This window comes from Symphalangus syndactylus, chromosome 19 (genome assembly GCF_028878055.3).
Source record: "Symphalangus syndactylus isolate Jambi chromosome 19, NHGRI_mSymSyn1-v2.1_pri, whole genome shotgun sequence".
Taxonomy (NCBI): domain Eukaryota; kingdom Metazoa; phylum Chordata; class Mammalia; order Primates; family Hylobatidae; genus Symphalangus; species Symphalangus syndactylus.
The window spans coordinates 54,053,439-54,069,428 of record NC_072434.2 but is presented as its reverse complement, the minus strand read 5'-3'; the positions used below and the strand labels follow the sequence as shown (position 1 = coordinate 54,069,428).

The 15,990-nt window shown below is 38.0% G+C and overlaps 1 protein-coding gene across 4 annotated transcripts in view; it reads right to left on the bottom strand.

Moving 5' to 3' along the window:
• Positions 1 to 6,799: 6,799 nt before the first annotated feature.
• Positions 6,800 to 15,990, bottom strand: part of MYSM1 (Myb like, SWIRM and MPN domains 1) — a 46,147-nt gene continuing 36,956 nt past the window's right edge. For 2 of the 4 annotated variants that reach the window (XM_055233779.2, XM_055233782.2), the window contains 3 exons: positions 13,185 to 13,290; positions 12,949 to 13,006; positions 6,800 to 11,934 (listed from right to left, as the gene is read on the bottom strand). In XM_055233779.2, coding sequence (XP_055089754.1) covers positions 11,776 to 11,934; positions 12,949 to 13,006; positions 13,185 to 13,290 — 323 coding nt within the window. In that variant the 3' untranslated portion in view covers positions 6,800 to 11,775. Of the gene's footprint in view, positions 11,935 to 12,948; positions 13,007 to 13,184; positions 13,291 to 15,244; positions 15,318 to 15,990 lie in introns of those variants that run through there. The other 2 variants (XM_055233780.2, XR_008649547.2) reach the window with 2 other exon arrangements.

Genomic DNA, 15,990 nt, shown 5'->3' with positions numbered 1-15,990 from the left:
ATCACTTGAGGTCAGGAGTTGGAGACCAGCCTGGCCAACATGGTGAAACCCCGTCTCTACTAAAAATACAAAAATTAGCCAGGCGTGGTGGTGAATGCCTGTAATCCCAGCTACTCAGGAGGCTGAGGCAGGAGAATTGCTTGAACCTGGGAGGCGGAGGTTGCAGTGAGCCAAAATCACACCACTGCACTCCAGCCTGTGTGACACAGTGAGACTCTGTCTCAAACACACACACACACACACAGAAAGTGGGTTTAAGATGTAGTTATCCCTTAGTGGCTTCCTGCTTCCTTAGCAGGCTACTGACCATCCCACCCCCAAGAGGGTGGTTGCTGCCTGGTCAGTCTCTGGAGAAAGTGAAGCAGAACCTTTCTGGAGTGGGGGAAAATGGGAGGATTAGGTGAAGGTTTACATGCTCAATTTTGAGTTGTCTATATCTTTTCTCCTACTTGGCTCCCCAGGGATCTGGAAGCCAAGCTTAAAACTTGGGCGAGAGATTGGGCAGACATTGGAAATAAACAAGGCCAACCATAAGGGTCACTGTACTTCCCAGTGCCTCCTCCCTTCAGCCAAATCGGCTCTGCTTGGTTCCTTCCTTCCTTCCCTCTCTCCCTCCATCTCTCTCTCTCTTTCTAGATGTAATTCATAGATCAAGTTCACCATTTTTCAGTGTGGTTTTTAGTATCTGGAGTGGTTTTTAGTATATTCACAAGGTTGTACAACCGTCGCCGTCACCACTAATTTCAGAACATGTCATCACCCCAAAAAGACATCCTGTATCCATTAGCAGTCACTCCCCAATCCCGCCTTCCCACCTGAGACTCTGGCAACTTCTGATCTACTTTTTCTACCTATGATTTGCTTATCCTGGACATTTTCTAGAAATGGAATAATACAATATGTGGTCATTTATGTCTGTCTTCTTCACTGAGCATAATGTTTTCAAGGCTCATTAATGTTGTAATATATGTCAGTGCTTTATTTCTCTTTGTGGCTGAATAATAATTCCATTGTATGGATAGACCACATTTAATTTATCCATTTATCAGTTGATATCCAGTTGGGTTTTTTCTATTTTTTTGGTTATTACTTGTTTTATATGCTTGGTTTTAATGCAAGATTTGTTTTCAACAGCGATTTCTAGCTAAATAAAAGTCTGAATACTACTGGCTTAGAGACACATTTTCATTTTAGGATTTGAAGATGTTGGCTGTTGGTTGCCTGAATCTTTTTCCATGAGGAACATGACTGCATCCCTCTCTAAAATAGCATTGGACACCCTGGGGGACCTGACCCCATGTCCACATCCCATTCTGTGGCCCCCGACTCCTAGCCACACACGATGCACACCAGCCTCATGGAAATCTACTCTTCTTGGCACTCTGCCACCGCTTCCGGTGCACCTTCTGCCCAGAGTGCCTCTTCTCTCTTCTCTTCCTGTCCAGATCTGGCTATTTCGCCAAGAAAGCTTTTGACCAGAAATCCAGGGCTCCTATTGTACAGCCCTGCCTCTCTGCAAAACCAGAAGGAACTTCATGCCACATGGAGCCCTGCAGGTCCCATAGCTTGTCCCGGGTCCCTGGATCAGGAGGGAGGGCTGTTGAACGCATAAACCCCAGGGGCATGGCAAAATCCTTTCCTTCTCCTTTTGCAGCAAGAAAAAAAAGCCCCCCAAGCGCTCCAAATGTCTGCTTTTTAGCGTTGCTATTTTGGTTCTATTGTTGTTCTCCCTCCTAAGGAGGAGAGGGTAACTAACTGTATTCTGGGTCTGCCCAGAGTATGATGTATCGTCCTCCGCTGGGCCCTGGGCAGAGAAGCTGGGCTGCATTGATTTCCTGGGTGAAAAGGAAGTGCAATTCACAGGCATCTTTGAAAGTGGAGAAAGGGCTTGGGTGTGGGCTGTCTCTCCTGGCTCCCCTCAGCCAGGGCTTCGGATGATGCACCTAGTCCTGTTTGCCTGACAGAAAAAATCACTTGCCCAGGGAATGCAGAACCCATCCCACTGCTGGACCTCAAATCCAGCGTGACTAAGGCACCTTAGTCATCTTTAAATGGATTCTACCCTTTTGCCTGTTTTGTTTTTCTGTTTTTTGTTTTTTTCATTTTGTTTTCCATGTATAAACCCCACAGAAGAGAACACAAGATGATGGATGAAAACGTTTGAGCAGTTGGTACCCCCCGACAACCCAGCTCGTAGTGATAAAAATACTCAGGATATAAAGTGGTAACACTGCTGACGCCTCATAATTACCCAAGTTATGTTGCACTTTTGATTAGAAAATGCAATTATGTTTATAGTGTTATAATCTCACCTGCCTTTGTGTTTTTGAGAAAATTGCAAGAGAATACATCTCCTGGAGTAGGCTGCCCTTGCTAATCAGTTGATTCATGTCTCTTGAAGTGCTCATTGTACTTCAGCTAATGAAGAGATGCGGCTTCTCCGGGGCTCTCAGCTCCCACCTAGACTCTGGGGCTTGTTTTTCAGAACAAACAGCTTTGCCTCAGTTATTTTCTACTCCTCACAGGAAATCCAGCATCTGATTGTCATAGAACTGATTTTTCCCCAAGAATCCGCCTTCCATTCTTTCTTTTTGCATTCTTTCACTTATTCAATTATCCATTCATCAAGCTGCCATCAATTAAGTGCCTTCCTAATCTATGCTAGGTATTATACTAGGCATTGGGGATATGAAGTGTGAGAAGGCAGGGTCCAAGCCCTTCAGAAGCTCCGTTTCATAGAAGTAGTAGGAAAGAAAAGAGACAAGCAGAAGGCAGTGTGACCGGGGCCGAGATAAGAACAGGGTGTGAAAGGGGCCCAGTCAACCCCATCTGGAGGGAATGAAGACTCAAGGCAGGCAGGCTTCCAGGCGGAAGTGATGTTTGAGCTGAATTCTGAAGAAGGTTGGGACCAGGAAGGTGTGTTGTTCAAGCATGGAGAAAGGGGTGAGCCTGCAGGGGTGAATTTGGATTTGTCTAATCCAAGATGGGCAGTTGAAATGGGTTGAGTGGCTAGGGCAAAAAGCACAGGCAGGAGTGTGTGTGTTTGTGTGTGTGTGTGTGTGTATTCGAAGGCAGGAGTGGCAGGAGATTCGGCTAGAGAGGGGTGCATCGTAAGGGTCTTCTGCGCTTCAGTGTCAGGAGTAGTGCAGAAAGCTCACCAAGCCATTAAAAAGCTTTAAGCAGCTGGGCACGGTGGTTCACACCTGTAATCCCAGCACTTTGGGAGTGCAAGGCGGGTGGATCACGAGATCAGGGGTTCAAGACCAGCCTGGCCAACATGGTAAAACCCCATCTCTACTCAAAATACAAAAATTAACTGGGCGTGGTGGCACACAGCTGTAATCCCCGCTACTCAGGAGGCTGAAGCAGGAGAATGGCTTGAACCCGGGAGGCGGAGGTTGTAGTGAGCCGAGATCACACTACTGCACTCCAGCCTGGGCAATAGAGCGAGACTCCATCTCAAAAAAAAAAAAAAAAAAAAAGCTTTAAGCACAGAAATGATGTGCTCAGATTTATGCTTCATACAGAAAAAAAAAAAATCCCTCTGGCTTCAGTGTAGAGGATGGAGGGGGACCTGTTGGAAGCAGGAAGATTAATTACCTTTGACAATGCAAGAGGTTCTTATGAAATAGAGAACCATGTGAGAGCAAAATTTCTATCCATAAGGTCCATTTCTTCTGTTGCTGGGTAACAGACAATCCCTTGGTATCATCTACCATGTTTGGGTAAAGCATGACACAGGACCTATGAGCGCAGGATTTCTTTTGTTGCTCAGAGAAGGTAAGGATTGCCATGAGGCGTGACCCAAGATCACAGGATAAGGAATGCACACACTTTGACTTCCCAATCTGGCTTTGACTGGGTCTGTGACTTGGACTTGGGTATCAGTTCTCCCATCTCAAAGTGAGGAGACTAAACTAAATTGTTCCTTAAGTTTCTTCCAGCTCTGAAATCAATAACGTAATAGCTTAATGAACTGGCTTTAGAATTGTGTATGAATCTGAATTCTCTCTGCCACTTCTGGCTGCATGAAGTTGGGCAAGTTACTTAAACACTCTCTATGGCTAAGTTTAAAATGGGGGTAGTAAGATTCTTCTTGCAAGGTTGTTGTGGAAACTAAATGTGACACTGTATGTAAAGCATTTTTAGCACTGTATCTATGTATAATAGATGGCTGTTACGATTATAAACAAAAGTGAAGATAGTTAACCTGGAGATACTATGCAACAAGGAAACTCATCTCTAGATCATACAATGTCAAGGAACTAGAAAAGTGAATGTATTAGTGCTTACAAATTCAGATACACGTGCAGTCTTTTCTGCCTCTTAGGCTAGCCATCAGTACTGGGCTGAGATGGTAGTGCTGATACACTGTGACAGGGCACCCTCTAGTGGCCGTAAACATGAACATTTTCATTACGATTATTGAAGAACATGGCTTTGTGGACATGCATGCAAACATCGAGGATTTGGGTTTGTTACTCTTAGATAATGCCAATAAAGCGAATAAAATCTCACTAATTATACCATTTCTAATAGTAATTCCTTAGTCAACTGTTCCACAAAAATCATGTTCTGGGCATTGATAAGATCTTGCAGTTCTAAAAGAGACAATTACATTTTAAATTAAAACATATTAACATTTGAATCTCACATAAAATACTGAGTAGTTCTTTATGGGACTGAAAAATAATGTGACATCACTCAAAAGGATGGTGCAATAGCACTTGGGTTAGGTGGCAGAGCTGGGGTCTTTCTTTTTTTTTTTTTTTGAGACGGAGTCTCGCTCTGTCGCCCAGGCTGGAGTGCAGTGGCGCAATCTCGGCTCACTGCAAGCTCCGCCCCCCGGGTTCACGCCATTCTCCTGCCTCAGCCTCTCCGAGTAGCTGGGACTACAGGCGCCCGCCACCACGCCCGGCTAATTTTTTGTATTTTTAGTAGAGACGGGGTTTCACCGTGGTATCTCCTGACTGAGCTGGGGTCTTTCTAGGGGCGATCTTGCTACAAACTTGGCTGTGACTTTGGGCAACTTGCTTCATTTTTGGGAACCTGTTTCCTATTAAAATACAGAACTGTAAGCCTGAACAACCCTTTTTCCAGCTTTAAAATTCTCTGAATTAAGGGAGATAAGTTATCCATTTTAATATAGAGCTCTGGTTTCAAAGAAATTTGATGTCAACTTTCCTTTATGAACATGGGGTCTCAAGTACAGTAGTTTAAAGACTACGCAAAGACGAGTTTATACTATTTTAGAAAACCAATTCAAGCCATCTGTAGCAGAGCTAGCTAGTCACTAACAAAGATTCATATTTCCTTTCCATAGTGTAGAATTTTGCAGAAGTACCTGTCCAATCAGGACTCCATTTAGCGGCTCCCTTTGCATTCAGGTGGGACCGTATGTTTAGCTCTTCCCAAAGGAATAGCAAAAACCATGTGTATTTCTAAGCCAAAGTATTTCCAAAGTAGTTAAGTACCAGGTGCGTGACCCTCCACTCTTCCGCGTTCCCCTTGTCCTCCAATGGATAACACAAATGTGAAAGGAATCTATTGAAGATGAGCTGCCCGGGAGGGCCACCCAATCAGAAATACCTGCACTGGATTTACTATTTCTTGTACTTTGCCACCTAAATTATCATCATTTAGGTGCCTGAGGTCAAACTGGTTCTATAACAAGACAGAATATGCCTGTACTACTCTAAGGAAAATTAGCTTATAGGAATAAAAATTTTTCTGCAGATACTGACAAAATGTAAAGGGTGCATAGTTGATCTAGCAACTAAGGTTCTATGACTCTTCTGAGAAGTATTAACTGTGTAAAAGAAAGATATTTTTAATAGAAAAATGGAAACAACCTGAAGTTCAACTGAAAACAGATCAAATAAATTAAGACAAATATATACTGCAGAATACTATGTACTTACTGTAAAGGATGAATAGACTTCAGGCACTAACATGGAAGGATGTCCTCAGTGAGAATTATAGAAGTTAAAGATATACAGTATGATTCTGTTGGGTTTTTAAAAAAATTTATAGGTTTTGCATAAAGACTGGAAAGTTGAAGATCAATAAATCAGTGAATACTGCTTTTAAGGTAGATTTTCACTTCCTTTACACCTTCTACAGCCTTTAGTTGACAGAATGTGTATTGCTTTCATAATGAACATCTTCATATACTCTACCCTTTAACCAAAACTCTCGCCATTCTCACTCCTTACCTCCACACCTATGCTAAACACTTCTCTCTGGAGCATCCTCCCACAAATGCTATTTAATCAAATCTGATGATTAGGCAGCTTCTCTTCCCCAGAAATTGATCTCACTGCTCATATTCCAGAGAATTTTCTCCCATTTGTTTAACCATCCATTACCCTGGAAGTCTTTTTGCATCTTAGTGTCTTAGCTATTCATGTTGGGCTTTTATCTGTTTTCCCACTTACTAGATAAGGCTTCTTGTGGGAAGAAATCAAGATTTCCTCATCTTTGCTTCCCCTACAGTGTTCTAACAATAGATGCTCAACAAATCTTTAATAAATTAAAATGTGGCATTTTTTTGCAATTCAATGTGTATATTATATTGCTAATAATTTAGAAAGAATCCAAATGATAACTTTATTTTCATGGAATTTTCAGCATGTTTAAACTTAATTTTTAGAACAAGATAAAATCCAAAAGCTTAAAATCAGATATTTTATAATGTGTCACAAGTATGGAGAGTTCTGTCATTTTTGAGGAAAATCATAATTCTTAAAATGCAGATATTTACAATATTTTTAAATACAGACATATACAACATGGCATATTTAAATGTACAAAATAGTTGAAATTATATTTTATTACAGAACATTCCAAAATTCAAACTAATTTTTAAAAGTCCACAAACACTGATAGCATTTGGAAAAAAATAGCAACAAGTTTATCAATAACCATGCAGTGCATTTAGTAACTAACCTATACGCAACACATAATTTACATGTCAAATCCACAAATCTAAAGACATATGCCTGATCTATTTAACTCACGCTAGAATCTAAATACTATTTTATAATTCATAGGTTTAAACACATGTTTTACAGTAATCTATGAAACAGGAATATAAACTATGAAAACATATTTAACTGACTTCTTAAGAGACGAGGAAACGTCAAAAATAGCAAATCAGGCATTTTTTTTTCCCTGAAATTAAAGTTCTTATGAATACCTTCATAAACACCAAAGGAAGAAAATAAAAACAACTCAGATATTACAACTTAATTTCACCTTCTCAAACTTCTGTTTACAGCTCTTGGCATAATCACAGCTCCCCTGGGATATTTTTATTTTTTCCTGATTTAGTGGAGACAACATATTTATTCCCTCCCTTGTTCCAGGAAAAATGTAAGGTGGCTTAGAAGATAGACTCAGAATATACTAGAAAGTATAAAATTATAGGTTAAATAAAAAAGAAAATAGAGAAAGCAGAATTTGGGGGAATAGCACATGAAGCCATTTAAGAAAAGGTCAGGAAATATATCCGAAAGTATATTACATTATTCTCCCACAGTGATTTTCTGGAAATATTGCCAAATACATTAATTTGTAAGAAAACTAATATTAAAGTACTGGTAAACTAGAGATGCTGATCAAATTTCTTTGTTAAATTATTTATTTACCCTGATGAAGCAGATGATTATAAAAATGTGCTTTTCTTTGTGCTTGGATAAAAGAAGTTTTCCTAAATACCATATATTGGTAGAATATAGGTGAAAAAAAAAATTGGGGCACCCTTACTGAATTTCTACTGAGAATTCCATCAACTGCTGTCTGCTGACTTGTGACTAGATGGCTTCAACTCAGGTGCTCATGTGTTACACGGCTGTTTTGTGAGCACAAAACAGAGCAGCATCAATTCCAGGGCATCCTGACTATTGGTTCTTCCAGCTCACCTCATCAGGATCCAGCAAGAGAAATGGGAGGAAGGTAATGCAGAGGAGACCTGCTCAGGTTGGCATGTTGAGGCCACAGTCTCCTCAGTTGGGTTGAGAGCTGCAGAGGCTCTGACTGTGCTTACAGTCTGCATGTCACAGACTTCAACCCCACTCCTAGGGGCAGGGAAGGAATGGTATGGACAGAAGACTGGGAGCAGCATTCAGTAGCTTCAGGGAAACATGCATGGTCTGTCCATCTCTATTCTACAGGCCTAGCTTTCAACAAATAATAGAAAGGGTCTTGTATCTATATGCTGAGAAGTAAGAATGGAGGGAGTGACAATGAAGGAAAGGGTTTGTGGGAAATGGAGAGGAAAGAAAGGTAGTAGGATGTTTCCCTTTCAAGTGTGGCATGAGTTTCAAAACTACAGATTAGGGACTGACCAGAACAAAAATATCTGAAGCCTAAAACAAACCACTGCCTCCTATCTTTTTTGAGGATGAATGGTCCCAAGTAATCCTCGTGAGTTTTGGTTAAGTTGGGAAGGAAGTAAGTTCAAGTCTATAGATCTATAACCGTGGAAACTGCAGTGCTCTTGGATGGAGTGGCAAAGGCTTCCCCAAGGACTGTGGTGGTGGGAGAAGGGGACAGAATAATGACTGCTATTTTTCCAGTGATGCCTTTCAGAATACAGGCAATGCCAACTTATCCATTAGGCACAGTACCTAAGGCCCACAGTTTTTTAGAAGCCCACAAAAATGTTTTAATTTTTTTTAGCCTCATAAGAAAAAACTGAACTTCTAAACAAAATGTTTTAATCTGAAATATTAATACATTCATTTCACACAAATACAATTGTAAAATATCACTTTTAATTTTGTATGGAAGAAGGGGTCTAAGATGGCAAAACTATCTAGGGCCCACAAGAATCGTAATGCAGCTCTGAATACAGGGTCAAACAAATTGTAACTGAAGCAATATAACTTGAACAGGAAACTGAAGATAATTTAAAAGGATTAGAGAAGAATGGTCAAGGCTAAAATAATGGAGATGGAGAGTCTGAGTTTACTGATCCTGTTCCACTGGTTTTTCTTTTCTTGAATGTTACTTTGGAATTAGATTAAGTCTAATATTGGGGAAGCACTAGTGTCGATTTCCATTAGCCAAGCCAGAAAAAAAAAAAATTAGCTCATTATTTTATAGTCATTGTGCAATAACAAAGACAGAATCAGGATGAAGACACCTGCATGTCTTTAAGTCCTTTAGTCCTTTCTCCACTTCCGTAAACATTATTAAAGGCAGGTGTTCCTTTGAGACCCTGCCTCCTGAACTTCCTGTATCATAGGCCCCCTCAGTTCTAGACTTCCTCTGTGCTTCTACAAGGCCCTGGCTCCATTATCCTCGGTAGTAGCAAAGGCTGGTAGTGCCAGCAATGTGGGTACCTGTGGTCGCAAAATTGTTTTAAGAATATGACAAAAGAAAAAGGAAGCAGGGAAAATGATGAAGAGAGAAAGAAGTAACCAATTTTAACACACTAAAATTATACTGTCAAAAAAATGGGGAAGGATTTATATACTACATAAATTTATATACTATATATAATTGTTTTTTTAAATAGTAGCACTGAGATATTTGTACTTCACACTTCTCTGTATTTTAAAATATACTTTATAAGACAAATGTACTCTATAGTCAGAAAATACTAAGTATTATTTTGAAAATTGTGCTCTCAAGGCCCCAAACTCTTGACAAGTATCATCCTTGAGATCCTCACAATATGGCTTAGATTAGCAAATATGGTTAAACACTGGCACACAGGGCAGGGAGACTCATATTTGAGAGCAGAACTTTTAACAATTTCCATTACTTTCCATCATCCAAATTCATCCGTATTATAGTATTTGTTCCCCAATATATCATGAGGAAACAGGTCAAAAGGAAGATGAGTACAAAGGAATCAACCACTGCCTTTCACAGAATCACGCAACTTCGGAGCTTGGAAGGGAATACTAAGCCATAAAATTCAGGCCCTTGATTTACTGGTGAGGAGCATGAGGTCCAGGTTATGTGTTTTGATTAAGGTCACACATCAAAGTTAGTAACAGAGTTAGGGTAAGAGCTCAGGTTTCCTGACTTTTGGTATAGTTCCTTTTACACTCTCAGCCCTCAAACTAATTGTTTTATAAGCTACACTTCATTGTTTATCCTAAGTGCACACAGAGAAATGGAAAAATACTACCCTTTTTTTTTTAAATGTATGTTAATTTGGAAACTGTATTAACTCAAAACATAAACTTCACATGAGTAGTCCAACGATTAGAATGAACAATAAAATTTTAGTTCTGGAAGGACATTAAGAAGTTAAGTTAGACTTTAGTTACTCAAGAATTAAGGCTCAGGGAAAGCAAACTATATCTCCCCAAATCACAAAGTTGAGACAAGAACCAGGTCACCTAAAGCTGGCTCACTGCTTCTTCCAATACTGCTTATGCTTCATTGGCTATTGATTACAAACAAAGCAAAATATGGAATCAATCTGAGTTAGATATAAGGAAACATTAGTAAGAATGTTTGGTGAATAGGTATAAATAAATTCTCTAAGAAATAAACTAAAATCTATTGAATTTCAATAAAAGGCAGCATGACTGCTTATTTTATTTTAAAATTGGCTTAAATGCAGATCATAATTCTGAGTTTTGGTGTCATTTGAAGATGATGTAAGGCTTAACAAATGTAAAACAGAATTCTAATGTTTAAAATTCTCTAGATCAGGGGTTGGAGAATAATAGCCAACAGCCTATGTTTTATGAGGCCTGTGAGTTAACAATGGTTTTTATCGTTTTAAAGGGCTGTAAAGAAAAAACACACACACAAAGAAGAATGTCTCGTAGAGATCATATGTGGCCTGAAAAGTCAAAATTATTTACAAACTGGTCCTTTACATTAAAAAAGTTCACTGACCTCCATTGTAGATTCAGAAAGCATATGAAATTGGGCTGAATATGTAATATGTCCCGAAAGGCTTGTTTTAAAAATTAAATCTCTGATTTATCCCAGCTTTATTATCACTTGCCTCTTTCTCCTAATAGTAGGCAGTAGAAAAAAAGTTTGAGTTATGATTACCTCTTGTTCCAGTTAAATGAGGTTTTATCACACCTACTAAGTGGACACACAATTGAAGCTAATTATTTTATGTGTGTAAAATTAGTTAAAAATTTTCAGATAGCTGAGAAAATGGCATATCTTATGATACTGTTGCTATACAATGAAATGGAAGCAAGTATCTATGATTAGAAACTGGTAATTTAATTCTCTCCTTTGGGTTTTTCCTGTTTTTAAGATTTTCTTGTCATGCCTCTCCTGGCCTCCTGTTAGATTTATTAATCAGTAGTTCTAAACCATATTAATTATCTCAGTGACCACCCATCCATATCTCATTTATAGCCATAAACAAATTTCACCAGAACATATGGAAAGAATGGAAGTGCTTTTAAATGAAATATGAGATACCACAATGGAACATAAATGACTAGTTCAGGGAAGACATGACTTAGAGACATAGTCCAAATCCCAAGCTGAACACAACAGGAAAGCCGACCAGGCTCCTACGTTTCACAGCCTACAGCATTGCTCAGTAAAGGACTAGAACACCGTGGTGGACCCTGGTTTGCAGAACACTCTGATAATCGCTATATGAAAACAAATTCGTATCTCTTCCTTTTCACATGATTTATGTGGCAAAGTTTGGATTTTGTGAAATAGAGAAAAAATACCCAAGCTGTGCCAATGTTAACTGCAATCACTTCAAAGTTATAACTTTGAAACTAAGATCTACCGTGTCAAGATTAAAATGTCTTAACTTTAAAATAATCACATTAACAATTCCTTTGTACAGTTCTCTTCGGTTACTCCATTCTCTTGGTTGCTTTTATAATTGGAAAGGAACAAATTTTCTATTTCAGTCAAGAATTCTTCAGCCATAAAGCAGTTGGTCACTTTGCTCAGAGTCTTCCTCATACACTCCAAAAGCTAGTTGAAAAGATAAGTTTTATATTTAAATACAGAAAAAGTATGAGAGTTTGCATTACTATCACTATTTTGTCCCTTTCCAGACCTCACATTTCCTAATGCTCAAATGAGAAACGCTCTCCTTAAAAATGGTTGAAGATTAACTTGTGTTTAATAGTCACAGAGCTGGAATGGAGGAAATTGCTGCTGAGGAACACTCAGCTTAGTACTTTTATGATTTTACATAAGGAGCCAAACCTGAGATTGTTTATGTGATGCCTTCTACTTTGGACGTATTTGTGACTTCTCTCCATTTGTAGTTACGCTTACAAAGCAAAATAATCCTGAGCATACACACACACAAAAATCTAGGTACATAAAAAGATAGGATTCTGCCATTTCAAAATGAGGATGCTAGCTAGAGTCTATTTCCTTGGAAATGTGCATATACTTTTTCAACAACACACAAAAAAGTGGATATAACAGAAAGGAGTAAAAAATATTTAAAAGAAACTTAATGTTTAAATTTTCTATCCCCAATTGCTATTTAAAAAAAGACAAATGTTGCAGATCTACTAGCCTTCAATCATTACAGAAGCAAAACCTAGATGTGAACTGATAGAATTCAAAACTCTTACTTCCTACTAGAAAGTTAAATAAAATGACTATTTAAATTTAATCATTACATTTATACCATCATTCTTAAAAATGACCAATTGTTAAGGCTAAAATGGAAACATGGCACTTTCAAATTTAATAAAATGAGAAAAATGTTCTCCATTGTGTATAATAATCTGCTAAAATCAGCCGACACTGACAAATTTATTCTAAAATAGATTTTTTTCTATGTGTAAGCTTGGGCAACAAAACACATTACTAATTATCTCCTAGAAATTAATTTTCCAAAGGAAAAAGTAATAAAAGAAATATACAGAAAATTATCCACAAAGTATTAGGCACCATGGGAAAACACACTGAGATGAATAGCTTCAGAATCTGTGAACAATGGAACCAATTAAAATGAAGACAGCTTACTTTCTGCAAACAAGTCAGGTCAGAATCCCGGCGAAAGATTTTATCCATGGGGACGCTGCTGTAGGAAGAAATATGAAAACAAACTGGTGAAACGAATACTATAAACTAATCAGTTTCATAATAAACTATCACAGATGCCATACATCACAATTTTATATTTAACTTGGGTTTTCTCTGAAACATAATTTAATGAGCAACACTGCAGATGTGCAACCATCTCAAACCACAGTACATACCTATGGGAGAGCCTGTATTTTTCTATTATCCATCTTGTCTTTTCAAATACTAATCCCCACTGAGGTTCTTCTAACATCTGCTGTACTTCAAATTTGTAAGGTAAGCCTAGAAAAGCATAAACAAGCACATTTTCATCAACTATTTCTTAACTCTCCAATCTCCTTTTAATTATATTTAAAATTCTCTTCAGTGTTTTTACAACCATAGCTTTGCAGATCAGCTGAACAGCACTTTAAACATAGTGGGCATTCATTAAATATTTATTGCCTGATTGTACTTGGTCCACTAAGCATATTAACGCCAAGCTATTAATAATAAGAAGAAGAGTAAAAGTGCCATTTACATGACAATTCTACGCATGGCACTATGATAGGATAATCATGTAATTTATCACCTAAATCAAGAGACTTTTTGAATGAAAGAAGGTACTATTAATAATTATGCCTGAACCACAGGTTTAAAGTGGGATTATCCTAGACAAACTAAGACATATTACCATCCTAGTGATAATTAAAAATCTATATATATATATATATATATACAGGTTATTAAGCTTACAACAATGCCGTAAGGTATTTTTTTTTTTTTTTACAGGTGAGAAAACTGAAGCTGAGATACATTAAAAAACATATTTAGGCTAGCACAGTGGCAGGACATAGATGTTAAAACCCAGCAGGTTCACCTCACTTCTGAGATCAAACTCATTCCACCTCCCTAGAAGAGATAATCTAAGACTAGACAAAGGATAGGATGAACTCTGGGGAGGCAGCAACTGCTTTGAGTCAAAGTTGTTATACTAAACTCTGGAGGAAAGAAAGAAGCCCAAGGGGTGGACATCATATATTCAGCTAGAAAGGAAAAAATACCAAACGATGAGCTATCTTAGCAATTTTTCACATATCCTTCAAGACCCCCATGTAAATACATCTATAGCATTTTTTTAAAAGCTCAACTGATTCACTAGCAAAGGCTGATACCGTCATAGTAACACTTATAATGCAGACTATGTGCCACCTAAAACTTGATGTGAAATCACTTAAATGAAGGAGCTGCCATTATTCACTCTCTTTTTTTTTTTTGGATGAGGACACTACGTCATAGAAAGGTTAACCTGCTCATGATCAGATATAAAAGGCATAGGCGGAATTTGAACCCAGGCAGTCAGGCTTGAGAGTTCTGCTTTTAACTTTTACATAATACTACCTCTCAACTGGGTTTCTACCATGGTAAGGCTTTTCAAATAAATAAAATGCCAGCAAATCAGAAGGCATGGAAAAAAAAGAAGGGGAAAAATACAACTACTTCCTCACAATGAAATAAAGCATAGCTTAACTGTCAATATGCTCTAAAAAGGCATTTTTTCAGGTGTCTGGAAGAAGGAAAGGGGACAGCAAGCCTGATGATGACTGATCTTTTTTATTTAATTGCTCAATTTTCCTCTTCTCCAAAAACTTAAGAAGAGTGACACATTATAGTACACGGGGTATTAAGCAAACTCCTTTTGGTGATAACAATCATTTACTTGACATGCTTTGATTACTTACTAACCATGGATACCATCTATATAATCATAACCACCCACTGAAAACCTATTATTTGCTAAACACTTTACATATATTACTGACACACCTTACAACCATACACCTACTATAAGAAAGGTAGTAATTTTTTCTCATTTTACAGATGTAGCAAAGGAGAATGAGAGTAGACTGCCCAAAGTAAAATAAGCAATAAATGTCAGAGCTGGGATCTGAATCCAGTAGAGTGACTCCTACTCTCAATGAAAGTTGAAGATGAAAATAAAGAGAGGTAAATAACGCATTTTCAATCTATGCTGATGCAAAAACATGAAAACATACACACAAATTATATACAGGTCTATTTGGTATTTTTAAGAATATTTTTTAAGTTAAAAAAAGGTACTTTTAAAGTCAATAAGTTTCCTTTTATAGAGAATATTTTTATCCACTAAAATATCAGAAGAAAAGTAATCACTAAATATATTTCCTGCCTGTCACAAGTAAACATTAAACCATTAGAGATATTGTAAAGATATGACCTGAGTTAAAAGTACTGTAGCACAAGGTATCCCATGGCTTCTAGAAAACCTTAATTCTTGCACCAGAGGATTTCTAAGGGCAAAGCAAAAGACCTAGGATTAAGATCTAATATGCAGTGTTAAGCATGGACAAGTCATTTACAAGACAGCTCTGTCCAATGGCATCATGGATAGTTCCCTCTAATACTTTCAAGTGGTTCTTTCCCATCTGGGCTAGTTTATTCACATGCATGTGCTGATCTGTACTTTGCTAAATACTCCAGGGATACTCTTCTACTTATCTCCAGAGTTCACTCTCTATTCTGCTTTCTGTTCTCCTGGGGCTCTGTCTCACAAACTCAGCTGTCTTGGTCTCCTTATCTCCATCACCTTAATTGAGTCTGCCTGGCTCTGGGTGGGTTTCTCCTTCTTGTGCCATATCTGAAAACCCTCTTAAGCAGTAAGCTAGGGTAATGTGGGGCTCTTTTCATTTGTTTCCCATCTCTTAGCAATCGTATTCCTTTGCTGCTCAATGTTGTGTTTAAATACCATTATTTTATATATTTTGTCCAGTTTTTTGGTAGTTTCAGACAAGTTCTTGTTACTTCATTTTGGCCAGAGTAGAATTCCATGAACTAAATTTTAAATTTCATGTAATTCTAATCAACTTACATTTAAAGTCACATGTACTGCTATTGTATTGGATAGCACCAGAATTGAGGTTCATTACCAAAACCTAGCAGTCTGTGAGATTACAAAATCAAGTC